This window comes from Bemisia tabaci, chromosome 8 (genome assembly GCF_918797505.1).
Source record: "Bemisia tabaci chromosome 8, PGI_BMITA_v3".
Classification (NCBI taxonomy): Eukaryota; Metazoa; Arthropoda; class Insecta; order Hemiptera; family Aleyrodidae; genus Bemisia; species Bemisia tabaci.
This window is the reverse complement of record NC_092800.1, coordinates 27883712-27897480: the sequence shown is the minus strand read 5'-3', so window position 1 is coordinate 27897480 and position 13769 is coordinate 27883712. Positions and strand designations below refer to the sequence as shown.

Here is a 13769-nt window from a genome sequence, read left to right as displayed (position 1 = left end):
CTCGATTGAGTTTCATAGTATGGGAATCGCTAAACTTAAAAAAACTCATAACTCCCTCACTTATTTCTGTATCCGCACATTGTTCTGTAGAGTCAACAATCATAGTCATTTGAATTCACTTTAGGAAGAGTGACTGGAGTTATCAATTTAAGAAAATAAACGGACAAAATAAAGGCAGAAAAGTAAAATATAAACCTGTTTTATTCAGTGTTTAACACAGTAACTTGGGTTGGAGACAAAATTAATCGAAATTGTTACAGAGGCGTCATTTATAGCTACACATAATAATATGAAGGTTCTTTTTGAGAAGAACCAAACCTTTTGAGTTGAATTTTAGGGTTGCTTATAAGAACGTATCATATTATTATAGAACTGAGCTATTTGAGCCAGATGCTCAGAGGGTTTACAATGACAATTTAAAAAAATAAAAATGAAGAATAGTAGAGGAAAAGGAGGAAAACCACCTCTTGTGAGTGAATCATTAGGTCCAAGAAGTACAAGTCCTGATAAAAAATTTCTGATCAGTAGGTAAAACTGACAATCGATTCTTTTAATTTAAAAATGAGGAGTTGCCACAGATTTGAAAAAATGAAATTTGCTAGTATTTTCCTGACACATTTTGACACTGTGCGCAATAATGAAAACACGCTTTTACCAAACAAGAACACACAGCATTTGGATCCTATTTAGCAGAAGGGGACCAGTGCTGTTGCAGGGTTTTCAAAACAGCACCTTCAAAAAAAAAAAAAAAAAAAAAAAAAAATACTAAATATATGTACATTGTATATTAAAATTTACAAAATTAGTTTTCATCAAAATAAACAATTTTTTGATGGAGAGGCAAAAATTATTTGCCACGCCAGGATATTTTTTGGATAAAGATGAAGATGCTGATTATTACAACACTGTGATCAAGAGAGTAGCCCTCCATTAAATGCAATCCACGTGTTATTAGGAATGTTACTTAACATATTCTAGAAAAGATGTAAAGGTGATTTAACAGTTTTTCCAGGATTTCGTCATTTTTCTTGATATTTCCCTCACTGTGGCAACCCTGAAAATGATTAGACTGAAGCTATTTTTAAGAATCTACTTGCGCTCACTAAATTAAGTTACAATTAGTACTAAAAAGTAGGAGATGCCTAAGATCTGATCCCTCTCGTTAATTCATTGAGAGTTAAATTACAGGGTGTGAGTTACAAAAAGAGCTTATAATGTAGTGCAATTGATAAACCTGTAAAAGTTTACAAAAAAGATTGTTTTGAAGAAAATGAGGGAATAGGTACACCATTGAATGTGCTAAACACGTTTTAAAAAACAGTTTCACTGAGAAACAGTCTTGATATTTCATTGGTATTCCTGGCAAATATTCCAAAGATAAAACAAAGTTACTCCCTGAGTTTTGAAACCATTTGAGAAATAATTGCAACATAATAGGCCTCTAGTTAAGGTATAAATTCAAACTTCACGCAACATGTTTCCCTGTGAAAATTTCCAGAGGAAAACGGATCACACAACACGAAGTCTGGCAATCAACTCCTAAACAATACGCAAGTGTTCAGTGTACTAACATTGGTTTAGAAACAACAAATGTATCATTAGTTTCTCTATGCACATGAGTGTTTATAAAGAAGAGCCAGAAATTATGATTCCTAAAAGCAAAATATAGTCCACTTGATCTGTATTAAATTCACATGCACATATCTCATTCCAGAGTTGATTTTTAAACTTCCTGTGATGTAAGTTGTTCTCTACAAAAGATTTTGCAGAAAAAACAAGTGACGTTTTTCCTAGTTTATACCTTGTCTAGTGGCCCACTTGAATGCATATAATTATCCTGCATTGAAATTATGTACCGTGCAAAAAAAAGAAGAAAAAAAAAATTCAATATACATTTTTGTAGTGTGATTGGCACACAAATATTCCTGAGCACAGGCTTGGAAGAGGTGAGTCTTGTCCTGAGAATAAAATAATTGAAATGCCAATTCAATCAATCACTTATACCTCAATGACGCAGTGAAGAAATAAAGTATTGGTTACATACTTTCAAACCTTAATTCATAAGAAAGCGTTGATGTTGAATGAAAGAATTTCTATTATGTACTCCATATTTTACTTCTGTTTTGTCCACTCAGTTGTTAAATTTAGAGGTTTTTTTTTAACGAAGATTAGCTTGTAATTGAAAAGAAAACCTAAGAAATGAGAAAATATTGTTTAAAATTAACGTACTCCTAGATCACAAAACGCTTCTCCAAAACAAAACAAACTAAAGTAATAGTACACATCGAATAATTAACACTTAATCTAAGTGGGGTCCACAGGGCAAAAGGGATTTCAACGAGCCAAGCGTATTCTTCATTTTTAGCCACTTTTTTTATTCCTTCAAATTTTTAGCTCCAATAATACTGACGTAATTATTACCCACGCATGCATAATTTAAGCAGTTGCACACTGAAAACTCGAGAACGTTCATGCCGGCTTTTTGTAAGATGCATTGCTAAACCCAACTTGATTGCTGCCCAATATGTTGTTCTGAAGTCAACATACTTGTAAACAAAAACAAATCAAAAGACCTAAGTATGCCCGCCAACAATCCGAAACCTCAATGAGTTGATGGGCGATTTGCAGGGCAACCGTCTTAGAAATGCAGTGAACCCATTCGAATTCAACAACACTTAGCAGCCACCGGGTAAATTTGGATGGGTATTGCTGGGTTTGACAATGCATCCATATTTTAGTTTATACATTACTTTACTTACAATTTTTTTTCTTCTTTTTTTATAGGTTAAAATATAAACAATTCATCAGAAAGTTTTGAAGGTTATTAGGAATTTAGACTCCGAAAATAGTCATTTTTTAATTGATATGGCAGTGTTTCTGCCCAGGTATTTGATGCTTTTATTACGGATAATTTTGGCAGTAAGATCATCACAAAGATGAGACCAACGGTGCAAAGCTATTTTGACGATGGGGAAAATTCAATTTGTTTTTTAGAAGAACTATTAGGAGAAAATATTTATGCTCCTGGTTGAGAACCATTGAAGGAATCTTTTCAGTCAGTTGCAGAAAAAGAAAACGGCAAAAACTTGATGGCAATAACTGAAGAGACAAGGCTTGCCCAGAAAAAATATAATAATTAACAGGAAGACTAAGTATGATACGTTAAGTTCCGCTGTTCGAAAATCAGCTCAACGTCCAAGAAAAACATTTTTTCCAAAACAAGGCGCCTATTTTCAAGGTGTCTCAAATTGAATGATCGGAACTGTAGGGATCAATTCTTTAATCTAAAAAATAATATTTTGTTCTGCAACTTTTTTTATTTGCGCCATTTGAAGGAAGCCTACATTATCCATTTTTACTCTTTTCATCACCAGAAATGAATAAATGGCACAAAAATACAGCCCCGTCTAGAATTTCAAGTAATTATAAAAAAGATTCTCTAGGGGAAACTTGGGGGGGGGGGGGGGGGGTCCCCTCATCTTTCTTTATAATGGTTCAAACAAAAAAATGTCATGTGTAGAACAATGTCGTCTTGTTCTAGTCTAAAGAATCAATCCCTATACTTTCCTCTATTCCATTAGGGACACCTTGTATACAATTCAACTTTGAGAACTCAAAACTCAGTTTAAACAGCTGCAGAGTAGTATTGAGAAAGGTACTTCTCATCTACATGCCTAGGATTATAGTCAAGAAAAATTAAGGGATAACTACAACGGTAGGTATTAGACATCAGTCTATAGCCGAACAATCCAGTCATGATTTTCGCTCCCAATTGTTCAAAAACGTGCTGGATAATGTTGAGTTAGGGCTGTCACTTACTTTTCAAAAAATACTGTTCCATGAAAAAATAAAAAATTGAACGATCCATCCTACATTTCGACAAACAACTATTTTAAGGATTGCAAGTTGAAAACGTAGGAGAGAATCAAAGTTGATGAAAAATTTACAAAATGTTGATCATGTGGATTTTGGTGGGGTAACATCATGGGTCAGATATTTCAACTGGCGTCCATCAATGTCATCTTTTTTTTTCCTAGAGCAAGAAAACACAGACCAGGTTCCTTTGCCGGCTAACTGTCATGGCTGCCATTAGAATCTAGACGTTGAATTTTCGCTCCTGAAAAAATAGAAGAAGAAGAGATAAATCCAATAAATCTACGTCAAGAACAAAAAGTGAAATGGAATGTTTTCCTCTTTTTCTCTCTCAAATTACTGAAGAATCTTGATGTTTGGAGGAGATACAATGTGATGTATTCTGGGGTTCTTTGATGTTTAATTTCCTGATATATTGTAAATTAGACCAAATTTGATAGAAACACACCAAGTTACTACAAGTTAGACTGAAAAAAGGAAAAATCTGATTTAGGGTTAACATTCATTGGCACAAGTAAAAGCCATTATAAAACAAATCTCTTTGATAATGTTCTTGTAGTGCATACATAGTAACATTTTTGAAGATCAACAGGATAAGGATTTTAGAATCCTTGGGATGCTATCAGAGACATTTCCAAGGGTTCATATTCCCAACTCTGGCTTGCAAATTTGAGAGGAAACTTTCATTCCACTAAGAATAAGCAGAATTGATGCTCAAATAGTTATTACCTTTCCTAAGCCTGTTCCCATTTTGTTGCGACTCGTTCGAGGAACACGATGATTCCGAGTCACTTGAACTGGATGAGGAGCAACTGGAGCTATCAGAGGCAACTCCCGTGTCTTTGTTCAGATCTACAGTATCAGCAACAGCAATCAAGTCAGGTTCATGAATCTGGAATTAAATGAAATGATGCTATAACCTTTTGAAAAAGAAATTTGTGGCAAGTTGTCATTTCACAAAGAGTTCATTTTTTGCAAAATGGAAACTTGAAAACTTGCTCATTTTTTCTAGCAGTGCTATACTGTGATACTATGATTGAGTCCAATATACGTGATTCAATGCAAATTGATAACAATGTACTTGCGTAAATCAATGATCCACATTCTTACCATACAAAACCTTGAATAAAAGTTGAGCGATTAATTAAAAATTAAGCAATGATTTAAAGACGTCAATATTCATGTTTTCAGTACTCTTGTTAGGCAGTGAGTGTGCTTTTAGCACATGTCTTGCTTACTTCAGCAGCAATTAAAGATATCATAGTCTTTGTGAACTGAAGGACTGATGATAAGAAAATTGTTCAAACATGAATAGATAAATATCCGTTCAGTAATGAACCAAAACATTATTCAGAAAGATAAGCAAGTTGCATATTTACTTATTTTAACATAGCAACCTCTGAATGCATTCATTAAAGTTTCAATTGATTTAAAAATAAAAAAAAAAACAGGTACAATATTATGAAACTGAGTAAAAATAGAAATGAAGCATTTCGAAACTGTGTAAATAAAAAAATAGGATGAAACTAAGTGAATAGATACATAGAATAATTTGAAATTAAACACAGCAGAATCTCTGTGCAATCGCACAGGAAAGCTGTATTAACTGTAAAGCTATAATAGCTGGCTGAGCTGTAAATGATGGAAAGGCATACACTCTAACCTTTAGCTTGTGGTACCATTTTTTGGATAACTTGGGCCGACCGCGAAGTGTCTTGTGCCAAACAATTGGGAAATTCGTGCGACTACAGAAGTTCTGAGTAACAGCTATTGTCGTATCTAGATTGAGAACAACGTGCCACCAGCCACCAGGAACAAACACTGTTTCACCAGGCCCTTGTAAGATTTCCAGCTGAAACATTAAAACAAGATACTAGAGAAATGGCCACAAAATTCTTCTCCAAATCAAAAGATTGTAAAATTTTAAGGATGAATTTCTCATTTTTGATGAGAAACAAAAAATTAAGGGAATTTGATGGAAACCTGGGCAATATCTTCCCCTAAGAGCTTCAAATTAATGAATGTTAAATCACAATAATTTGTAAGATATGTTTAAACATCATACACGTAATATCATCCCTGGAAAATTATAATTATGCTAAGATAGAAATCAAGAAGTTCTCTGCAGATACCCATTGAGGCTGCTGGATGATCCTAGGGTAACCATTCAGAAACAGCACTGAAGGCATGCAAGTTGGCTGCGTGAGGATTCGTCATAAGAATTACATTGGGTTTCCTTCGACAGATTGTCAAGATACCTTTGGTCGCCAACTTGCCCCTAAGACTTGCTTGCCTTAATTGCTGTGCCTTCTGATTAGAATTATTGAGAAGGATATTTAGAGAGAATCAATGTTTAAGGTTACCGTGGTACGACAGGTGCCTACAAGTTGAAGGTACTTCTTTGTTTCAAATGGGTGTGTCGATTAATAAAAAAGTTGAGCTTTCTTCTGATTGATAATTACATGCATGTACTTACAGGTTTGCAGTCTTGTGGCCATGATGCTAATTGAGTGCGAGGATAAATAACACTAAACCAAGTGATGGCTTCATCGCGCTGCTTACCACCTTCTGCTGACGAAACTTTGATCAATTCCTTCGGAGTGTGCGTTGGGAACAAGCACCATCTGGGGCAACAGCAATCGCAATAAGTTGAGATACTTTAATTGTGAATGGGTTCTCTTCAAAGCTACACAAATTGTTTCAGGGTGCACCATTATTGGCTAACTGTCTATCTTCATCATGCACCATTAATGCAATTAAGCTGAGTAAAACAAAAAATTAGTGCCATCCCTTTCAATCTTAAAAAACTCTGGCTAATATAATATTTTTCTACTTTTATGATCTCTAGGCTTTTTGAGATTTATGATCCCCATAGATCTTTCTTTAATTTGAGTCTTAATTGATTTCCTATTTTCTTGATTTTATTATTAAGAATTTTTGAGTTTTGGTGTTTAAATTCGTTTATTGTCTGTTTATATATATCTTTATTGCAATTTTTAACTATTGAATTTATTAATTTTTATCATTATAATAAAATAAAAGTCAGAGTTTTTCTATCTTTTGCTGGGTGTGAGAAGGGCATTCCTCAGTTTAAAAAATGCATAAAAAGTTGAAATCAGCTGCTCTTGGGCTTTGTTACAAACTAGTACGACTGTACCCGGAGTGCAAAAAATTCCGAGTGGTCCCCCTTTGATCAAACTTTCCCATCTTCAACCAAAAATCATGATCACTTCCCCCTGAAAACTAAAAAAAAACCTTTTACCCAAAACATAAGACTTTGTTCACTGCTGCTTTACCATATTTTGCACAGAATTGTGTCCTATTTTTATGAGATTCTCCCTGTTTTTGCAGAAGATTCTTCTATTTCATAGATATCAACCTACCATTAACCCTTGCAATCTTCTAACTGCATTAAGGCAGTCTCATCAATTATAAAATAGATATGTTCAAAATAAATTTGCAAGCACAAGTTATTATTTAAGATTTAAAAGCTTCCTGGATTTTCTTCCTGACATTTTGGGAGTAATAGGTTGATGTCAATGGCAGGATTTAACAACAGGCTAGGCAAGTAAGTATTGGGGCCACACTGAGGCAAAATTAGACTACTGATCAAAGATTGAGTATCGATACAGTATCACAGATTCTCAGGGAAGAGATGTACACTAAAAAAACATCTAAAATAAAAAAACATTTAAAAAAATGAAATTCAATAACTATGGACGCTCATAAGGTAAAGTTGGTTCTGCTTACCTTTTGTGACCACTGATTAGGGCGTTCCATGCACTTGTTCCTAGCGGGTCAATATGAATACCTGTTCCAGACCTGGCTGGTCCCATTACAAACCACCGGTAGGGAGGTCTCTTTTCTTCTCCTGCATATTTGAATAGGTCATCTCGAAAATAAATGGGAATTTCATAATCTTCTAAGAGCTTTTTCCGCCTTGGATGCTGCAAACAATTCAAGCAAAGTTGTTACAACTTTGGAGTATTTGTTTCAATGCCTGGGTAAGATGGTAGAGGAGCTTAGTTAGTTAATTGTTGGTCACATTTTTTGACGTTACGAACTCCTCAGGAGAGTGGAAATAAACCTGGAGTTTTACCTGAAGCTCTCAACATAAAAAGCGGTAAGTATTTCTGCCGTGTTTACGAAGGATGCTGTATGAACATTTGAGAGTTGCCAAATTTTTCCAGATAGATTACGTATTTTTAAGGAAAGTTAAGAATATATTCTTTTAATTTTAAAAAAAAAAATCTTACTTTTTCTTTTTTTTTTATTCAAGCAAGTTAGTGTGTATTACTGACTTTGGCCTGAGGCCCATCAGTGATGCTTACACCAGAAGTGTCCCTTCTTCTGAGTTAAAAAAAAAAAAAAAATTCTTTTGAAATTTTCAGACATTTTATATTAGACTGCAAGCAAAACTGTGTGAAAAATTGGAGGAATAATGATCACAACGTCCAACTCTCTTAGTACTCGGATATGATACTAATATGTACGCACCTCTCCAAAACTGCTGTCAAATATGTACAATGGACTGTCATCACAATTAGCATTCATATACTTCACAAAATATTTCATCTTCATTTTAACACTATAACCTTGATTATCTTCACCGCACTTGAATTTTTGATTCCTGTACTTTTTGCCTAGTCTCTGAAAAATATCAAAGAGAACATTATGGAACATCATGGGAAACTATTATCATCACAGCATTACAGCTATTATTATCAGAAAAATATAACACTGGGAAGCCTATTTGTTTCCATTGATTCATGTATCACATTGGCTTGCAAGAACAGGATTCAGACGATGAGCATTGCAGTGCAAGCAAACTTAAGGTGAGACATAACCAACAAAAAAACAAAAAATTAATACCTGGATTCAATAAGATTTGTCTCCCAGATAAGGCTTACATTTAAAACATCATACACTAGTTAAGATCAACATCGCTAAAAATTAAGAGAGAACTCAAACTTTCTTACATTACGCAGGAGTACATTAAAGTAAGGAATGCTCGAGTTATTCTTCTGATTTTTGGCGATTCTGATCAGAACTAAATGTACTTTCCTTTTTCATAACCTCGCTTTAAGATTATTTTAACATCATATACTAATTGCGCTGGTTTTGGTTCTGTTATTTTTTCGCACCAGTTCTTCTTTTTTTTTCTCCCTTTTTTTATGGTGAACTCTCATACAATATTTTATGACAGAAGATAATCAGTTGGGCAAATTTTCGAGTTCAGCAAGAAAATATATTGGTTATAAAAAAGTGAAGAGTGACAGGAAGTTTGCAACATTACAAAACAAGACATGCAATTTGCTTGGAAGAATACAAACAGCACAGCTCTTTACCTACACACTTTTACCATGTGATATAAAATTCCTGTTCCAAGCGATCTGAGGCAAATTTTTAACATACAGTACCAATTCACCTCCTTTTTTACAAATTTTTACACGGTTCCTAGTTTACCTTGCAGTTACACGACCCAGTTCTCAAGTCATCAGCAGGAACAAAAAATACAGTGCAGAAGGTGAGGGAAACGGAGAGTATATCAAGATTCATACTTACTTCCAGTGTCCATTTTTGGTGTGCATCCCAATTTTCTTGAATTCCTTGAATAACAACAGGTTTGTAGGGCTTTTCATATTTCTCAATAAATGCTTGTGGTGAAACGTCTTTTACATGGATTCTCTCAACATTATCTTTCACTTTAGTGAAATTATCAAATCTGTTGGCATATCCTAGTTGATACCATGCTCCTTTGTCGTTCAACTCTATATACAGAAAAACAAATTAAACTCAGTTAAAAAAATTTAAGAAATATCAGCCTTCCACTAGCAGCCCCTCCCAGAATTAAGACTGACGATAGTAAAAGAATTACAACATTTTCAGCTTTTGACACTGCCTTAAAATCTACATGCGGATATAATAGAGTGAACCTAGTATCCAAATAAAAACAACCAATAATTTTAGTCTTACAGAACATGTTTTCGATACCTCAGTTAAGTAGTATGGAGGTACTGGGTTCTCTTGGACCATGAGTTCAGATCTTCAGAAATGGATTTGGAGCTATTTTCCATGACAAATTCTAGAATATTCTGGAGCTCATGAGCTTGCAGGACCTAAACAATTTAATTCTCTGGTGCTATCATTTGAGTCAAGGTTTCTAGATATTGAGCAATAATGAAAGATGAAATTTCAGGTCTGCTCATTATTCAATATCATCTGCTTTTCTAAAGGACTAGAGATCATAGGATTCTTGTGACTTGACTTAGAATCTAGATACAGGGTGATTTAGCGGAGGACAGAAATAATCATCTTCACTTGGGGGTGGAAGCAGCTCCTGACCAGATGGGTCAAACCGATGACAGAGATGACAGCCCAATCATTTTTATACATCTATCTGACCTAAAACAGACTAGTGGCATCATCACTCTTACGATATTTAGCATATCAGTGTGAGATGTTCGCAACATAAACAATGAAACATAACCTCAAGTCTATTAGCTTATTGTGTACATTCGTCACAATTTCGTCGCAACAATAAAACATTTTTATATGGCTCCTTTAACATGAAAAATGTAAATCAAGAGAGACATTTGGTGCAAATATTCTAGCAGCTTGACGTAGAAATGACAAAGTTTATCTGCTGAAAGCGAGGCCATCAAACTGCAGTATCCAGAGAGAGAAGTGCTCAGCTATTGAATTGGTTGGTGGCATTTCTAAAACTGGATACCAAAATTTAATCTAGACATGATTAACTACACCTAAAGCAGAGACTAATCAGTAACTTTCTACACCAAAGAAGAGCACTTAATTAAGGAAGTAGAAAGACAGTTTTCAACCCCATTAAATGCTAATCAAGGACAGATAATAACCTCAAAAAATTTAGAGGAAAACTTCATTGCTAGTTTTTCAACCAAATTACAACTCTAACCCTTGAAACAGCCATGAATTAGTCAAAACTTCAGCAAAATAAGGAGGGAGATATCCTCATACCAAAGTGCATTTGTTCATGCTACTTTCACTTACGTCATCCGATACCAACAGAGTTTTATGAGTCAAATGAAGAATTGTTGAGAGTGTGGTAGATCAGAATGCGGAACCTCTTGAATTGGCTTTTAAATAGAGCCACTTTGCTTCAATTCTGATGAGCTGGGATTGCCCCTTGATGCAAATCTAATGCAGTCAAGAACCTAAGTAGATGAAAGAGACTGTGTGTACAATTGAGTGTACTTTCGACGGCTCATGCCCACGATATTCAGGTATTTCAGTTTGGGTTTTGACTTGCTCGACAACTCTAATAATCTACATTATTCAATAAAATTATCTCACTGTTCAAGTCTGAGGGGTAGGAATGTTCTGTAATAATATTTCGAATTATATCACAAGTTTACTGTACAGCTATGTATGCGCAAATAACACGGTTCCAGACCAAAAAGAAATCATCGAAACCTCGTGTAGCATGCGCCTCCAAATGAAATGCAAGAAAAACTTTACACATTGGAGACATACAAAACAAAACGAACATACATTCTAGTCTGCCAAGGCTTCAGGGGCCTTGAAAGACCTTGCGATGTACGAAGTGCGAATAGTGTAAAAGTTAAAGTAAGTACTTGTTAGTGCTGAACATAACCTAAGGATCACTTCAGCTCACAAGTAATTGTAAAGATTCGATTAAAAGCAGTCTGAAGACTCATGCGAGCTGTCATAAGAGTATGGGGCCGGTTTCACGAGTAAAAGATAATGACTTGCCTGGTCTAGCTTTCCTCTTGGTTGCTTTGATTCTTTTTCTTGCTCTAGAATGTAAAACAGAATCAGGATTGTTCACCATACTTTAACAAACAACTTAAAGTTAAAATAGAAAGCTTACACCGGTCAAAAAATCTAAAGAAAAATTACAAAATAATATCACTTCTGCGTGTACGTGACAAACAGCACGCGATTTCGCTAATTTTGCGAAATTTAGGTGTGTATATTCTTCTTCTTCTCTATTTGAAAAAAAAATAAAAAAATTCTGATTACAACCTGTTGCTAAAGGAATTCACCAGGTAGCGCTCCAGTCAATATGCTCATTTCTCTCATTTCGAACACTGGCGGTTTTTTTTAAAAAAGCGGAGAGCCCCTTGACCGCCCGCTTTTCACCGAATATTACTTTATGTAGTTTATGCGGTGCCATTAAAAAATGGAATGAACCATAAAACCACCGAGATAAACTATTGCAACAACTGCTCGCTAGATAAAGTGGACATTGGAGAATTTCAAGATTCAAGACATACTTGTGATTTCCAATTGAATTCTCGCGCAGAACACTGAGGACTCATCGATTCGATTACTTACTGGAAAGAGAGAGACTACTATACAGTGTATGTCAAATAAGTTCACGCACTTTAGAGTGCAACAGAAGATCAGATGCCCTCAGTTTATCATTACTTATAAGTACTGCAATCAAGATTGTAGATTGCGAATCTGTTGCAGTCTAATGATATGTGAAAAAACGTGGACTTTCCGAGTATAAGGCAGCGTTCATGGATTACTTAACGATCAAGGTGGGAGAGAGTACTAACCTAAATTTTGGAAAATCAGCAATGGGGAGGGGGGGGGGTGTCAGTACTAACGTTCGTAACCCTCTCTATTGGTAAAAAACATATCGACGGTGAAACTACCAAACCACGTATCTCGTTTGCGGTGTTTAAAAATCTACGCTCGCATTTTATTTTTTTGAAGTCGACCAAATCAATATCATTCCTTGAAATTTTCACAGAATTTTCTCCGCACAAAGAGGAAAAATCACAGAAATTTTCAAGACTAGACGTTAAGTAGTTTTTCATTTAAAAAATAAAGTATGACAGGAAGTCTGCGACGTCGCAAACCGAGATACGTGGTTTGGTAGTTTCACCGTCGATATATAATCGAAAATTTATCGTCTAATCCTCGGTTCATCAACTTTACCTGTCACTATCATTATAAAAATGCTTCAAATATTATCAAGCTTTATACGCAACATTTTCCCATGATTTTTGAGTGCCGCTACTGCAGTTTTGACCGTTAAGGCCGTAGTTTAAGGGCGCTAAAGCCAGGATTGTACTTAGGAGTAATTTAACTAAATAATAAACGGAACTCAAATCTACAGTAAAATGCAAAACACTTTGGAAAATCTCGTCATGTAAATACAGAAGTTTCGAAAACGCCTTCAATTAAGGCGTAATACCTCACGCGTTCCGGAAAGTTCAAGTAGTTGAATCCCTGCGCCTTAGCAAGGCGATGGAAGCTAAATATTGAAGTAGCGTCCCTGTTTGGATTTTCGGCTTTCCTGTGCCGCCACTGCAGTTTCGACCCTTAAAGCCGTAGTTTAAGGGCGCGAAACCCAGGATTGTATTTCGCAAAAAAAAAATTACCAAAAGAATTAAAAATTAAGAAGCAGGAATAATTCCACTAAATAATAAAAGGAATTCAAATCGACAATATATTGCAAACAAACATGGAAAGTCTCGTCATGAAAATACAGAAGATTCGAAAACGCCTTCAATTGAGGCTTCATACCTCACGCGTTCCGGAGAGTTCAAATAGTTGTATACCTGCGCCTTAGCAAGCCGATGGAAGTTTAATATTGAAGTAGCGTCCCCGCGTTGTTTTTCGGTTTCCCTGTGCCGCTACTGTATTTTCAACCGTTAAGGCCGTAGTTTAAGGGCGCGAAAGCCAGGATTGTATTTTGCAAACAGATAATTTTTGCAGAATAATTAAAAATTAAGAACAGGAGTATTTTAACAAAATAAAAAAAGGACCTCAAATCTACAATATAATGCAAAAAAATTGGAAAATCTCGTTATGTAAATAAACAAGATTCGAAAACGCCTTCAATTAAGGCTTGATACCTCACGCGTTCCGGAGAGTTCAAA

General features: G+C 35.1%; 1 protein-coding gene across 1 annotated transcript; it reads right to left on the bottom strand.

The window, feature by feature from the left end:
* Positions 1–183: 183 nt before the first annotated feature.
* Positions 184–11844, bottom strand: JMJD6 (Bifunctional arginine demethylase and lysyl-hydroxylase PSR). The gene is made up of 8 exons (XM_019046803.2): positions 11626–11844; positions 9439–9644; positions 8371–8523; positions 7624–7820; positions 6350–6497; positions 5537–5725; positions 4603–4765; positions 184–4117 (listed from the first exon to the last, which is right to left on the bottom strand). Exons 1-8 carry the CDS (start codon positions 11702–11704, stop codon positions 4071–4073), a joined length of 1182 nt encoding a protein of 393 aa, XP_018902348.1. The 5' UTR covers positions 11705–11844; the 3' UTR covers positions 184–4070.
* Between the last annotated feature and the right edge of the window lie 1925 nt (positions 11845–13769).

Excerpts from the sequence above, each read along its gene's own strand:
- JMJD6 (XM_019046803.2), bottom strand. The coding sequence starts at position 11,704 with ATGGTGAACAATCCTGATTCTGTTTTACATTCTAGAGCAAGAAAAAGA. Across the intron at positions 9,645-11,625 it reads CAAGAGGAAAGCTAGACCAG|AGTTGAACGACAAAGGAGCA; the intron begins GCAAGTCATTAT and ends TTCTGTATATAG. Across the intron at positions 4,118-4,602 it reads TGGGAACAGGCTTAGGAAAG|GAGCGAAAATTCAACGTCTA; the intron begins GTAATAACTATT and ends CTATTTTTTCAG.